The sequence below is a fragment of the Elephantulus edwardii genome, unplaced genomic scaffold, assembly GCF_000299155.1.
Source record: "Elephantulus edwardii isolate Elephantulus edwardi_28Jun2011 unplaced genomic scaffold, EleEdw1.0 scaffold00314, whole genome shotgun sequence".
NCBI classification, from domain to species: Eukaryota; Metazoa; Chordata; class Mammalia; order Macroscelidea; family Macroscelididae; genus Elephantulus; species Elephantulus edwardii.
The window spans coordinates 822,156-837,315 of record NW_006400064.1 but is presented as its reverse complement, the minus strand read 5'-3'; the positions used below and the strand labels follow the sequence as shown (position 1 = coordinate 837,315).

The 15,160-nt window shown below is 44.0% G+C and overlaps 1 protein-coding gene across 1 annotated transcript in view; it reads left to right on the top strand.

Moving 5' to 3' along the window:
- Positions 1–14,006, top strand: part of LOC102866865 (ATP synthase mitochondrial F1 complex assembly factor 2-like) — a 55,276-nt gene extending 41,270 nt beyond the window's left edge. Inside the window, exons 4-8 of the mRNA XM_006901203.1 lie at positions 5,973–6,070; positions 7,561–7,641; positions 11,168–11,280; positions 11,836–11,951; positions 13,875–14,006. Coding sequence (XP_006901265.1) covers positions 5,973–6,070; positions 7,561–7,641; positions 11,168–11,280; positions 11,836–11,951; positions 13,875–14,006 — 540 coding nt within the window. The remainder of the gene's footprint in view (positions 1–5,972; positions 6,071–7,560; positions 7,642–11,167; positions 11,281–11,835; positions 11,952–13,874) is intronic.
- Positions 14,007–15,160: the final 1,154 nt, after the last annotated feature.

Sequence of the window (15,160 nt, the reverse complement as noted above, 5' to 3'; positions counted from 1 at the left end):
TATCATTGTGTTGAGTTCTTTTTGGTGTTGTTGCTAGTTACTTTGGACCATGGAGCTTTCTGTGGTATGTCTGTAAGAAGGACATCTCTGAGTCTCTCCTGCAATTCTGGTCTTGTTCTTACAAACTCTCTTAGGTTTTGCTTTTCTGGGAATATCTTGATGGATAATTTTGCTGGGTACAGTATTCTTGGTTGACAGTTGTGTTCTTTGAGTGTTTGATATATGTCCTTCCACTCTCTTCTTGCCTGCATGGTTTCTGCTGAGAAATCGGCACTTAATCTTATCAGTTCTCCCTTATAGGTTACTCTTTGTTTCTTCCTTGCTGGTTTTAGATTTCTCTCATCTTTGGTTCTGGCAAATTTAACTATGATATGCCTTGTTGTTTTTCTTTTGGGGTCGAATCTATATGGTGTTCGCTGAGTTTCCTGAATACATATTCTCTCATTCTTCATTATGCCTGGGAAGTTTTCCGCTAATAATTCCTACACAACTTTTTCAGTGCCTTTACTTGCTTCTTCCTTTTCTGGGATTCCAGTCATGCGCATGCTATTTTTCTTGATGGTGTCCCACATTATTCTTAGGTTTTCTTCTTTTCCGTTCTTTTTTGAGTCTGCGTTTTGCTCTAGCAGATCAGTGGTGACAATTTCGTCTTCAATTTCACTGATTCTGTGTTCCATCTCATCAACTCTGCTCATATGTCCCTCCATCATGTTGACGGCCTCTGAAACATTGGACCTTATATTTTGAATGGTGGATTCTTGTTTTTCCAGTGCCGCTAATGCCTCATTTGTTTTCTCTGCAATGTTTTGCATTGTTTTTTTTTAACAACTCCTGGTCTTTGTTTCTAGTATCCTGTAATTCATCAAGTTTGTCTTTTCATCCATTGGATATATTCAGTCACTCCTCTTGTAAATTCTGTGTCAGAAAGTTCCATGAGATTTTCTGGCTTCAGTGTATCCACTGCTACTGTGTTGCCCTTTGTGAGTGTCATCTTGGTTTGCTCTTGTGTATTGTGTGGGATAGTTTGCTTTCTTCGAGACATTGGTATGTGTTCTTGATCTGAAGACAATGCTCTTGAGGTCAGATGGGCAGCTACCAAACTTGTGTTTTTCTCTGACTTTCTGACTCCAGAAAAATGTCAGTTCAACACCTGCTATGGCAATCTCTTGTTGCTAAGACAGGTCAAGGTGCTCCCGTTTAAAGGCAAGTTGATTGCCCAGACGTGTAGGCACTGGTGTGGAGCCAAATGGGCTGAGGCAGGCAAAGGGTTGGGTGATCGCAAGGGCAGGTCAAACACTTGGGGGACCTTGTTCAAACCTCTGCCGTCTCAGTGTGCTCAAGACTGGGGTCCCTACTCAAATTCCTGCTGTCCGTTTCCTACCCAGTGGTTTTCTTAGTGTTCCCTGCCTAGTGGCACTTACGCAGGTGCCCTCACACAACAGCCCCTGCTCCGGCAGGGTCCTGGGTCCGACAGGATCCGAAAAGTCAAGATCAAATTCCCACCAACCCACTAGCCTCTGGCTGGTCTGCAGAGTTCACAGAAGCCAGCTGGCTGGCTCGTTTTGGGCAGTTGATGTAGCCCAAGAGAGCTTGGCCACATTCTCCACCATTGGGCACGCCCTTAGGTGCTCTCCCAGGCAATGCCCCAGTAAACACAGCCAAGATCCTACCGGCCTTTCTCCTGCCAGGTTAGTTCCATAACAGCTCGGCTGATAGTTCTGGGTGATGGCTGGATCCGCAATGGTGCCCTGAGGTCACAGGGCTGTGGTGGGGGCTGAGGTGCGTGGTTGTGGAGCTGCAAGGGGGGTGGGGGAAGGGGAGGAAAGCAAGGGACTAGGGGGCCTAAGGAGCACAGGGCTTGGACACTACCATCGAGAGGTGGGTGCGGGTCTTGGGCACTGCTGGGGGCTTATGCAGCAGCACCCTGTGTGTTGGGGGTCACACAGGTGTGGGCTGCAGGGGGTCACACTGTGGCGGGTAGTCTTCGCTCCTCTGGAGTTCCGCGGTGGGTGGCTGACTGTTGCTCTTCCCGGGTCTCTTCCCGGCCCGTCTGCGGTGGAGTAGTTCCACCTGGCGGTGGAGTAGTTCCGTCTCTCCTTTGCTTTATTGATGTGACAGATTACACAGATTGATTTTCTAATGTGGAACCATTTTTGCATGTTTTTTGTGTAGGTGCTGTGTAGTCAAGTGTGACTCATAAGCAACCCCATGAACAACAAACTTGAGCCCTGACCTATCCTGTACCTCTGATACACTTGAGCCCATAGCTTCAGTCACTGTGTTAGTCCCTATCATTGAGGGTCTTCCTCTCTTTTGTTGTCCCTCCACCTTTCTAAGCATGATGTCCCTTTCTAAAGAATAGCCTTTCTTAGCAACATATCCAAAGTATAAGAGATGAAGCTTTGCCATCTTTGCCTTTAAAGAGTACTGTGACTGTGACTCTAAACAAAAGGATATACCTGTTCTTTTGACAGTCCATTGGTTGTTCAGTATTCTTTTCCAGCACCAAATCTCAAGGGCAAAAACAATTCTTCTGTCATCCATATTCATTGTCCAGCTCTTAGATGCATAGCAAGTGATCAAAAAGACCATATGGCCTCAATCAGATGCACCTTAGTCTTTGAACCAACATCATTGTTTTACAGTGTTTTGGAGAGGTCCCTAACTTACCTGATCCAATATGTCTCCTGATCTCCTGACTACCTGGAGAGCTGCTTGGTAATCCAAGTAAGACAAAATAATTGACAATTTCAGTCATTTCTCCATCTAGCATGATGTTGCCAATTGACACAGTGGTGCATACCTGGTATGAATCCTTCCTCATCATGATAAACAGGTTTTTTTATACGCTGGTGAATTATGTGGGCTAGGATTTTATTGAGAATGTTTTCATCTGTGTTCATGAGGGATTTTTGTTGATTGCTGTCGAGTTGAGCACAACTCATAGGGATACTATGAACAAAAGACCTGAAGCCTTTTTGTAACTATTGTTTCTCAAAGTTCATAGAGTTTAGGAAGTAGATGTCACTCCTGTTTCCAAACCTGTCTTAAACTGGGAGCTCCTCCAAACACTGTCTACCATGGGTTATGGTTATGCCGTTTGGCCCCCCACCCCCAATGGCACAAGGTTTGGCATCATAGCAACCCCAGGTTATTGACAGAAGAGTGCTGTACTGCTTAGAAGAATGTTCCTCCAAAATATAATAACAGCCAACTTTTAAATACAAAGGCCCTCCCTGGGGTCTTGTTGACTCTAAACAAAAGGCTTAAATAAAAAATAAAAAATAAACAATATAATTTGTTGTTATTGTTGTTATGTGCTGTTGAGTCACCTGCAACCAATAGCAACCCTATGTACAGCAGTTCTGAACCCTTTCCTGCCCTGAGCCAATCTCACTAATTCTGACACCCGCACTGTCCCAGATACTGTATCAATCCATCTCATCCGAGGTCTTCTCCTGCACTAACCCTCCACCCTTCTGAGCATGATGTCCTTCTTCAAGGACCAGTCTTTTCTGGCCATGTGTCTAAAGTATGAAATGGAGCTTCAAAATTCTAGCCTCAAAAGAGTGACTTTGTTTCATCCTCTCCAAGACAGATCTATTCGTTTTCTTGGCAGTTTTTGGTATGTTCAAGACTATTCTCTAGCACCACAGCTCAAAGGCATCGATTCTTCTTCTGTCATCCTTAGTCATTGTCCAGCTCTCTGAAGCATAACAAGTAATTGCGAAGATCATGGCCTGGATTAGGAGCACTTTTGTCTCTAGACTGACATCTTTGCTTTTTAGCACTACTGAGAGGTCCCTGACAGCAGATTTTCCCAAGGCAATTCCTCTTTTGATTTCCTGACTGCTAGTGTTCAGAGTGTTGATTGTGGAGCCAAGCAAGCTGTAATTACTAACAACCTCCATCTCTTCTCCATCTATCATGGTGTTGCCAGTTGGCCCAGTGGTGAGGATCTTTGTCTTCTTGATGTTGAGCTTCAGCCCATATTGAAGAATATAGTCCTTGACCTTCTGCAGCAGGTGCTTCAGGTCTTTTTCAGTTTTAGCAAGCAAAGTTGTGTCTTCTGGATATTGAAGTTGTTGATGAGTCTTCCTCCAACCTTCCCGCCACATTCCTCTTTAGAAATCCCTGCTTCCTGAATATTCTGCATACAGATTGAAAATGTATGGGGACAGGAAGTAGCCCTCACATACTCCTTTCCTGATTTTGAACCATACAGTGTTTCCTTGTTCTGTTCTGAGGACTGCTTCCTGGTACAGGTATAATTTTGGCATAAGCACAATCAAGTGTTTTGGGATTCTCATTTTCCTCAGAGTTAGCCACAATTTTTTTGTGATCCACACAGTCAAATGCCTTTGCATAGTCAATGAAACAGATAGAGACATTCCTCTGGTACCCTCTGCTTTCCGTTGGTTGTTATCCATCTAACATTAGCTACAATATCCCTAGTGCCATGGACTCTTCTAAACACAGCCTGCACATCTGGCAGTTCTCTGTCAGTGTATTGTTCCAGTCGTTTCTGGATAATCTTCAGCAGGATTTTGCTAGTGTGTGATATTAAAGATGGTGTGCGATAATTTCCACACTCTGTTGGGTCACCTGTTTTTGGAATAGGAACAAGTATGAATCTCTTCCAATCAGTTGGCCAAGTAGTTGTCCTCCAGATTTCTTGGCACAACTTGATGAGCACATCCAGAGCAGCATCTGTTTGCTGAAATATGTCAGTTGGTATTCCATCAATTCCTGGGACTTTATTTTTTGCCAAGTTTTTCAGAGCAGCCTGAACTTTCTCCTTCATCACCGTTGCCTCTTGATCATATTATAGACCAATACCATGAGGGATATTGGTCTATAATTTTCTTTTTGAGCGATATCTTTGCCTGGCTTTGATATCAGGCTTATGTTTGCTTCATAGGTCGAGTTTAGGAATATCATGTTTTTCTGTAGTCTGAAACATTTTAAGTAGAACTGGTTTAGCTCTTCTCTGAATGTCTGGTAGAATTCAGGAGTGGAGCCATGTGGGCTAAGACTTTGTTTTGATACAGAGTTTTTTAATGACCTGTTAAATTTCTGCTTTGCTGATGGGTTTGTTCAAATATTCAACCTCTGTCTGAGGTGGTTTGGGTAAACAGTAACTTTCTAAAATGTGTCCATTTTTTCCTAGGATTTCAAATTTTTAGAGTATAATTCTTCATAATATTCTTTTATTATCCTTTTCATTTCAGTTGGTTCTATTGTGACATTACCTTTTTATTCTTTATTCATGTTATCAATATATTGATTTTTCTTGGAATCATATATACACATTTTCTTTTATAGCATTTATAGTTAATGAGTGTAATTAGTTACAGGTCTGATAACCCCTTATTGTTTGTCTTTTCCTTCACCCAACTTAGTAAGTAAATAAGGATGACAGATGAAGAATTGATGTCTTTGAGTTGTGGTGCTGGAGAAGAGTATTGAATATACCATTGACTGCTAGTAGAACAAACACCCTCTCCTGTCCTGGAGAGGGTGAAACCATGCTGCTCCTTGGAGGAAAGGATTTTGAAGTTCTGTCTGACATACCTTGGGCATGTTGCAAAGAGGGACCAGTACTTGGGTAGGGACATCATACTTGGAAGGGTGCAAGAGATGAAGACCCTGGATGAGATAAATTGACTCACTGACTGGGGTAATAGATGTAGGTGTGTCAGAGACATTGAAGTTGGCTCAAGATAGAGAATGGTTCAGAGCTGTTTTATATAGGGTTGCTATGAATTGGAGTTGACTCAAAGGTACATAACAATGAAATTATCTTTTTTTACTAATTTTTACTCCCTTCTTCCTCTCCCTCCCTTCCCACCCCCAGTAACCATTGCTTCTTTCCTTTCTGCTGTGTGTTGGGTACATTGCCCAGGGAAGGTAGTCCTTTGCGCTAAGCCCCACAGATGATCATCACAGTGGATTCTCTGCTCTTGATCTAGACCACATTGTGCAACACTTCTTTGGACAACCCAACCCAGCGAAACAAGGACCAACTGATCCGGGCAGCTATGAAGTTTCTGGAAACTGATACCATCTGGTAAAGGACATTGATCTCTGGGATTGAGTAGCTCCTCCTGGGCCATTGTTTTATATGCCATCAGCGGAAGAACAGCACCCTGGTTTTCATGAAGTCATGAAAAAACAATCCCTTTGACTTCAGTACCCTGCCCTCCTGCATATTCCTAGAATCAGGACACTTTGCCTATGTTGAACACTTAACCATGCAGAACAGGAGTATGACCTTCCTTCAGCCCAGCCTTTTTCCCTTCGGAGCTAGGGTAGGTGTAATTACAACTTCAATTCCAGGACCCAAGGGGTATCTCCAGCCCTAGTGGATCTCTGACCCTAGGTTTTTGGTCTCTGTATCCATTTTCACACATCCCTTATCATTCCTTGGCTTGGACACACAGCACTGACCATTGTTATTGAGGAACTGGCCTCTGATTCTGAATTCTCACACATGTTTATGTTTTCTGACTAGTAAGTAGGTCAGTAATACTGAAGGAAAAGAACTATAAAGAGAAGTAATTACATTTGCCTTCTACCAATCTGAGATGCTAAGACCCTGGATGTTCAGAGACAACATCTAAAATAAGCACTGAGGTTTGGGAAGGAGGAAAGGTGCCCCTGGCCAGGTGGTCCTAGTACCCATGTTGGATGTCAGAAAGGCAGGTGTATTTGCGTTAGGGGTCACTTGAATGAGGAAACAGAAACCTGCAGAATTTAACTAAGATAAAAGGGTTTCTTAGGCACAGCATAGGGACTCTGAAGGAAAATGAAGACTGTTGTGCCTCCAGGAATAAAGTTGGAAGATAGAATGAGTGCTGGAGTCCCCTCTCTCTGCCTTCAGAGAAGTTAGGCTGAGTTTGTTGTTTTTTTTCTTTTTTTTCATTACTCTGCTCTGCATTTATGCCCTTATCCCCTGTGGTTACATGAGCCATTGCTTTCCACAGGGCCATGTGGCTACATCCAAGCCATCATGTGGCTGCAGCTCAGCTCCCTCAAGTGACTCTGTCTCACTTTCACTTGATCAAAACAAGTGGTACAGCCTGGCCTCTTGGATTGGATCCCTTCAGCCAGAGATAATTTTGGGTAGTGCATAATGTTTCATGGGAGGAGGTGGTCAGTGCTGCGATGACTGAACTTCTGGCACATTTTCCACGTTAAGTATCTGAGCACCACGTGGATATAGATTGCGGGGTGTGGTTAAAGCAAATTAGAATGGCATCATCTGTCCCATTCAGTAATGGGGAGCATCTAGAGCAGTGCTTCTCAGACTTGAGCCTACATCAGAAGTACTTGGAGGGCTCGTTAAGCCACAGATTGCTGGCCCTCATCTCAAGAGTTTCTCACTTCAGTTGAACCAATGTCCTGGTCCTACAGATACTGCTGATCCTAGGACCATACTTTGAGGATGGCTTATAGGGCTGGGGTGGTGGGGAAGAAATGTGTGCTCTGGCCCTTTGTCTGTTGCTGAATGAGGAAACTACTTTTGTATTAACGAAGGTGATTTTTGCAATGAATTAGCTACAGAATAGAGGAGCCGGAGACATTAGTGGAACTTCAGAAGAATGAGTGGGACCCCATGATCAAGTGGGCCAATAAGAGGTAAGATGTGCCACCTAAGAAGCACCATATCCATATCCCACCATAACCCACCCCTGGGAAACCCTTATTGATGACTAGGGCTCTGGGGTGGGGAGCCCGAGGACTCAGTGGACAAATCCTTGGCTAATCGGCTCAGATACCTCTGAGATTGGGCGTCTCTGGGATGTTCAGAGACACTTTGGGGAAAAATACATTCAGGTGTGATTTCAGGCTGTCCCAATGCCAGGTCTGGGCCTCTGCTCTTGATCCTGTGCTGGGTATCTTTGGGCTGCAGTGGGGTCTCCCAGGCCACCCTCCCGCTGCTGTTAATGTTCTGATTTACAGCTGTGTTGCTTTAGTCTCAGGTCTGCCACTTGCTAACTGTGTAACTTGGTGTGTATGGAAAGCAGAGGTGGTGGTGCCTCCTTTCAGGGGCTGGATGCTGAACATAGTGGGGCCTTTCAAGGAACGATCCCCTTCCTGGCTCATGTGCTCATAAATGTTCCAGTCATCTTTTGTCATCACCATAGTTATTATACTAGTAAGCAGTGGGATTGGGGCACATACACACCCAGAGAGGCCAGACAGAACCACAAGTAATGTTTCTTCTGTGGGTAAGCTGATCCAGGAACTGATTGTTCCCAGTGTTAGTCCTTAATGGGAAAATGGTTTTGAGTGCATAATTGAACGGACTTATTAGATGGCAAAAGAAAGTCCTTTTTATCTCAAGAGAAATATGAGGAGCCTGACTTGACTGCAGGGGGCTCTGGCAGTGTCATCTCTTAGGGAGTTGTGCTGCTGACCAGGGACTACACCTTTTGGTGGTTCAAAGCCACCAGCAGCTACAATGGAATAAGATGGTCATTCTCCTCCCATGTAATTTATAGCCTCTCAAACCAATTGTAATGACAGACTCAATAGTAATGACAGAACTTCACTGCTGTTAACAGAGATACTTGGCTTTAACAAAGAGGAATATATTCTTGCAAAGTTTAGGAGGCTACAAGTCCAAATTTTGGGTGTCACTTCTTGGAGGAGGCCTTTTCTCTTGGTTGATTCTGGGGAAAGGTCTTTGTTTCCTTAGACCAAATGTTCCTTAGAGATGTCACATAACCTGGCCTTACTCATTATCAAGGAGCTTCTTCACAGAGAGACCCAGGTCCAGAAGGATACACTTCACTCCTGTAGTTCTTTTTTTTTTTTTCTAATACTGAGCTCTCCTTTCCCCACTTCTGCTTGCTTTCTTCTCCTTTTACCTCTAGTGAGAGAAAAGGTGTTCTGGTCCACAGCCTGATAAATAGCTTTCTTCGATTAGGGTTGTGGTGGGATTAGGGATTGAGGGCTGATGCATTTCACCCTTTACCCTCCTACAACTATTTGGTTTAACACGTCATGGGGGATCATTATATGGTTTTCATATTATATCATTGGAGAGGGAAATAAAAACACCTCAGTTTCACTGCCTTTTAGTCAGTTTGACTCCCTAATCCTCCATTGGGTTTCTGAAGCTATAAATTGCAACGCAAGGAGACTTCCCATTTTCTTCCTGCAAAGCTCTTGGGTGGGTTAGAATTGCTGGAGACTTGAAACCTTTGGATTAGCAGTGAAGCTTTCTGTGGACTACACCACCAGGACTCACTACTAATATATTTCATACATGTAATTTGGGAAACAAAAATTCAGTCCTTGGCCATAGTATTTTGTGGTTTGTTTTAGATTTGTTGTTGTCGCTTCCCCCCCCCCCGAATTTTATGGTTTTGCATGGAACATTCTCATGTTACATCCTTATATCCTTCAGCCCATCTCCTTCATTTTCTCCATGTTTATTTACTGAGTGCTCAGAACATGCCAGGCACTCTGGGATTTTTAAAGTAAAAACACAGCTTCTAGGGACTAAAGAGATCAAGTGAGGTATAATAGCTACAGTGCCAGCTGCTTTTTTGAGTCTACTTGAGTACTCAGAAGTGGATTGCCAGGCCTTTTAAAACCAAATTCAAGGGCCTAGTGGTCTGTGCTCTGGTACACAGAAGACTAGTTTTTGTGGCACTTGCATTTTCCTGCTCTTAATAGTTTACAGAAAACTAAACCACTTCCTACATTTTATTTATAATGTTAGAAATTTCAGCAAAGATATTTTTTAAATGACAGGAATCAGTGTTTGATAAAAGAATTTCTAAAAAAATAGGTTTTCTCCACTATATTTTTCTTGTGCTTGAAATAGTTATGATTATTAAGTGAAGATTTACTACTGTTGCTTGAAACTAGCACAGGTCCCATGGGTCACAAGCCAGAAACAACACCCTGCCTAGTATAGAGGCCCTAAAAATAGTTGTTGAAAGAGAAAAGAAAAAAAAAGACTGCATTATGTAGGATGTATACACATTTTACTATAAGGGAAGAAGTAGTTAAAAGAAGTCTTTCATGGCCTTAGATGTGACATACATACATACATACATTCATTCATATATTTATTTATTTGCAATTTGGGTGAAAGTTTTAGAGCAGAGTTTCCATTGATCAGAAGGAGATAAAAGGCATGTAGATCGGCAAAGAAGTGGTTAAAACTGTCGCTATATGCAGATGCTGCCTGTTTTATCTCTAAGGAGTACAGACCTCTCTGTTGCTTAAAGGACTGTCCATTGTTTGGTTGAAAGTTGAGCCCTGGAACTAAATTTACTTCCAGGCATGAAGGATTGTAGTGTCAGATGTTCCATCAGTTTGTTATCAGATCAGTGAGTCTGGTCTTTTTTATGATTTGTTTTCATTTTCTGTACTTTTCTCCTAGCCTATCCAGGAACTCCTGTTAGATCCCTTTCAGAGCAGTTGGCAGTTGTATCTAGGCAGCTTTTAGTCCTTCTAACGTCAAGCTTGTTGAGGCCCATTTTTGGACTAATTGTTAGCATGCATCTTTGATTTTCTTCATCTACTCTAAATGAGGTGACATCAATAACAGGTGCACCTTAGATAGCCATTCACAAGCTTTTAAGACCTCAGTTTAATCATGAAAGTAGGATCCAGAATATTGTCTTTGTGGACTGCGTTATGCCAGTTGACCTTAATGTCCTCCAAGACATTAGTCCTGAGTCCCAGTTCCCTCAAAGTGTTTGATTATGGTTAAGAAATGTTCATAACTTTACTTCCACATACTGTACTGTAGTCATGGATATATTTTCAGCACATATAAATCCATAAGTACAGATATTCTCTATTAAGCATGTCCATATTTGTGGGTGTAAAAAACTTTTTAGACACATGAAGAGCAGATTTCTAGGTACATAAATTAGAGTTTCCAGCATCTGTGCATGTGTGTACTCGGCTTACACGACACACCAGCCACTCAGGGTAGTTCCTTAGCCCAGTTTGCGCATATGGGGTTGAAAATTAGGTTAGAAAGCCACTGGTCTGTGGTGCTGACTCCTAGAACCCCAAGACTTGTTCCTTGGCCAGTTAAACTGAAGGAGCACATACATGCTCTTTATTTCTGAGCAAAATCTGGGCTGTTTGGGGCCACCAGAAGACAGAAGGCTTGAGTTGTTGTTCTTTTCAGGTATGATGTAGAGATTGGCACCTCTACCAGCATCCTGGGGCCTAGCATCCCAGCCAAAACTCAGGAGACACTTACCAGCTATCTGGCATCTTACAACATGTGGGCCCTCCAAGGTATTCTTGGATCTTTCTGGGGCTTGGATGGGAGGGTAATGGGCATTTGTGTCTGGAGAGTGAATCAGGAAAGGTGTTCTGTAACGGTCCTCAATGTGAGTAAGAAAAGCATTCTTGATTCCTCTCTAAGGATGAACACTGCTTTAACACCAGTCCTTTTACTCAGCTTGTGTTCTAGACTCACATCCTTCCCCATTGCTGGGGCAGGGGTGTGTAATGTCCTGATTTCCAGATGTCAGATACAGAATAGGCCAACACAAGAGATGCCTCCTGTGACTGTTTCCCCCATTTATTGCCGTTTTCCCACTTAACATGTAGGGAGGAGTCTGAGTGGCATAGTGATAATAGTGCTTGGCAGTTTGAAGCCACCAGTCCCTTCTCAGTAGAAGATTATGTTATTTTGCTTCTGTAAGGACATGCAGCCTTGGAGGACTGTGGGACGGTTGCTAGGAGTTGAAATTAGCGTGATAGCAGGGGCGTTGAAGTGTGGGGAGTCAGAGGTGGGATAGGCCTTGTCCAGAAGAAGGCTTCTGAACTCTGTCTTGTGTCCTACAGGGATTGAATTTGTGGTGGCCCAGCTTAAATCCATGGTGTTGACCCTAGGCCTGATGGATTTGCACCTGACAGTGGAGAAGGCTGTGCTGCTTTCTCGCCTGGAGGAGGAGTACCAGGTGAGATGGACTAAACCCTTGGGGCTGGCCTCAGTTTTCTTCCCCACATAAGGATGAGGAGACAGTTACAATAACACCCCTTCCTGATTCACAGTGAGGAGGCAAGTGAGTCCTCTGTATTTTTCCATATAAACTTGAGCTTTATTACTTTCGTGTACACACTGAAACCAAAACTAAGGTATTGCCATGTAATAATCACATCATTGCCATAAGTTTAACCTACACCCCGGCCCTCTGATCACACCACCTCACCTCAAATAGCCACAGGTGAAGCTGCTGTTATCCTCCTTTTACATGGGAAGAAACAGGTACAGGTGTGCATGACTAGGAAATGTTCCAACTGCGTTTGGGACCAGATCAAGGATCTCTAGGGCCAACGCTTCCCCTCTCTCAAGGATACCCACGGACGAGAGCAAGTCTGGGCCCAGTCTATATGCAGAGTGCAGCTGCTGCTGAAAGCCCATGTGTACTTCGACAGTACTTCCCTGCTTTTGCCTTGGTGCTTCTCCATTCTGGCTTGCAGAGGAAGCTGTGGCCTGCATACAGTTTCTGAGGTAGTGTACTTAGATTTTATCAGGTTCTGAGATGCTGTCATTTCCATTTTTCACTCTGAAAAATGAACCTGGTGGTTTTTAATACATATATTGAATTGCTATTAGTTGCTGGTTCTCAGTATAAGAAAGCCTTTTTATAATAGCAGTATTTCCCAAGTCCATATAGTTATCTGCTGATTTGGGAAAGGCCAGGGAATAGTCCTTCGTGCACAACCAACTTGATATTGTTGTTGTTGTTGTTATGTGCCGTTGAGTCTCTTGCAACTCATAGCGACCCTATGTACAAAAGCCCTAAACTCTGCTCTGTCCTGTGCCAATCGCACTGTCTCTGACACTCCCAACCCAATTACCCCAGTCACTGAATCACCCCTTCCCCTCCTGTGCTGTCCCTCCACCCTCCCAAGCATGAAGTCCCTCTCCTAGGACTGGTCTCTCCTTGTAACATGTCCAAAGTATGTTAGATGGAGCCTCAGAATCCTTGCCTCTAAGGAGCCACCCGGTTTAACACTACAAAGGATTATATGGACTGGATATGATTTCTGGTGTGGTGAGATTAGAGGAGAGCCCAGAGACTTGGTTTCTGTTCTGATTCTGCATTTGGCATGATCCCTTGTCCTGTGACCTTCTGTTTCAGCCCCTCCCATCCTAGACTCCCATGTACATGACAGTACCTTGGGAGCATACCGCCATTTTTTACACTGAAACTGGACAGTCCAGACTGCAGAGACTTGTAGGACACATGAGATTCAGGGTGACCAGAGAAGCCTCCTGGGTTGCTGGTGGGAGGAGCCTGAGGGCCTTCCTGCTCTGCCCATGTTTAAGCAGAAGCCCTCCAGACTGCTTTTTCAGACTCAGATTTGCAGTCTATCATGAGGCTTCTTATTTGGAAAGGTGGAAGGTCAGTGCAAGAGAGGAAGACCCTCAATGAGATGAACTGATACTGTGACCGTGGCAATGGGATCAAGAGTGTTGGAGATGGTGAGGTTGGCTCAGGATAGGGCAGGGTTCAGAGCCATTGTTCATGGGGTTGCTATGAGTCACAGTCAACTCTGTGGTACATAAAAACAGTGTACTATTCATGACTTCCATCCCACAGGCTGAGCACCAGGGAGGAGAGTGTGCATATGGTTCAAATGCTTGGCCCTCAGCAGTGAGGGCCACTGGCTTTGGGCCCAGCCTGAAAACCCTCCCAAGTCATCTTTATCTTTTGAATTTCCATGTTGTCCAGCCCTGCCCTGCCCCCCCCCCACCTTGTGTGTGCAAGCTTGGAGCCTTTGCTCAGTCAGTCTGAGCCCCAGCAGTGGATGTGACTCTGGCCTGTTGGGAAGCAGTGTGGGTGCCTTCCAAGCCAGCATACCTCTTTCCTTAGATCCAGAAGTGGGGCAACATCAAGTGGGCCCACAACTATGAGCTTCAAGAGCTGCGGGCCCGCACAGCCGCTGGCACCCTCTTTGTGCACCTCTGTTCTGAGAGCACGACTGTCAAACAAAAGATCCTGTAGGAGTGAGGTCAGCCGGCCAAGCCGTCGAGCAGTGGTGCCTTGAGGAGCAGCTGCACCTTATAGATCCCAGCAGGACATGGGTTCCAGTGAGAAGAATGGATTGAACATGACTTCCTTTTACTGTAATGAATTCAGTTTATTAAATATTTCTGCAGTCTAGAAATGTGTCCAATTTTTATTTACACATCCACTTTCTCCACCTCTTATGATGTCGCTCTGCTGCCCTGAGGAGAAAATCTTGTCAACATCAAGTAAGTATTCTTTATGTTTAGGTGAAAGCTTCTTTTCTGGTTTATAATGAAATGATATTTTCAAAGAAAGTACTTTGTCTAAGTTATTCCTGCTGTTCTAGAAAAAATTATTTACAGCGAAAAATGTAAGTTATGTCTAGTTTTCAGAACCAGGAAAGGAACAGGGCAAAGTCTCATGACACACAGACTTCCTCCTCAAAGTCCCAAACACCTGGTCATCTTCATGTTCTGCAGCCAAGGCCCCCATCCCCAGTCATTATCCTGTCCTACATACCTTGGTCCCCTGGCACATTATCCATGTCCTTCCCCTTCATGACCATCTGTATGTCCTCCAATACTGAGGTACATCCTCTTCCCCTACGATCAACCTCATGTTCATACCCAAGCCACCCCACATGGCCACTGCAGTATGCGCCACAGCACCTGTATGTCCTCCACGTCCCAGGTCTGCCCTGCCATATGCCATTATATCCATGCATTCTGTGCTGAAATCCTACAGTAGAGTCATCATTACATCCTCTGTACTACATAGTCACTGTCACAGTGTCCTTGTCCAGGCCCTCCCCCGCATGATCACCTCTGTGTCTCCACAACCCAATTCCATGGCCACATCTGTGTTCTCCAGTCTCCCTTCATGGTCATCTCTACACCTGGGTCTTTGTCATTTATTGAATTGAGGTTTTTTTTTTGTCAGCTGGCTGGGACAAGATTCTCATTGGCAATTATGTAAATGATCTGATTTGACAGTTATATGATGATGTAATCATCCCCATTATATGATCAACCAATCAGTTTTAAGAAGATTAAGGTGACCATCAACAAACGAATGGATAGAGAAGCTGTGGTATATTCACACAATGGAATACTATGCTGCATTGAAAAACAAGGAACTCATGCAATATT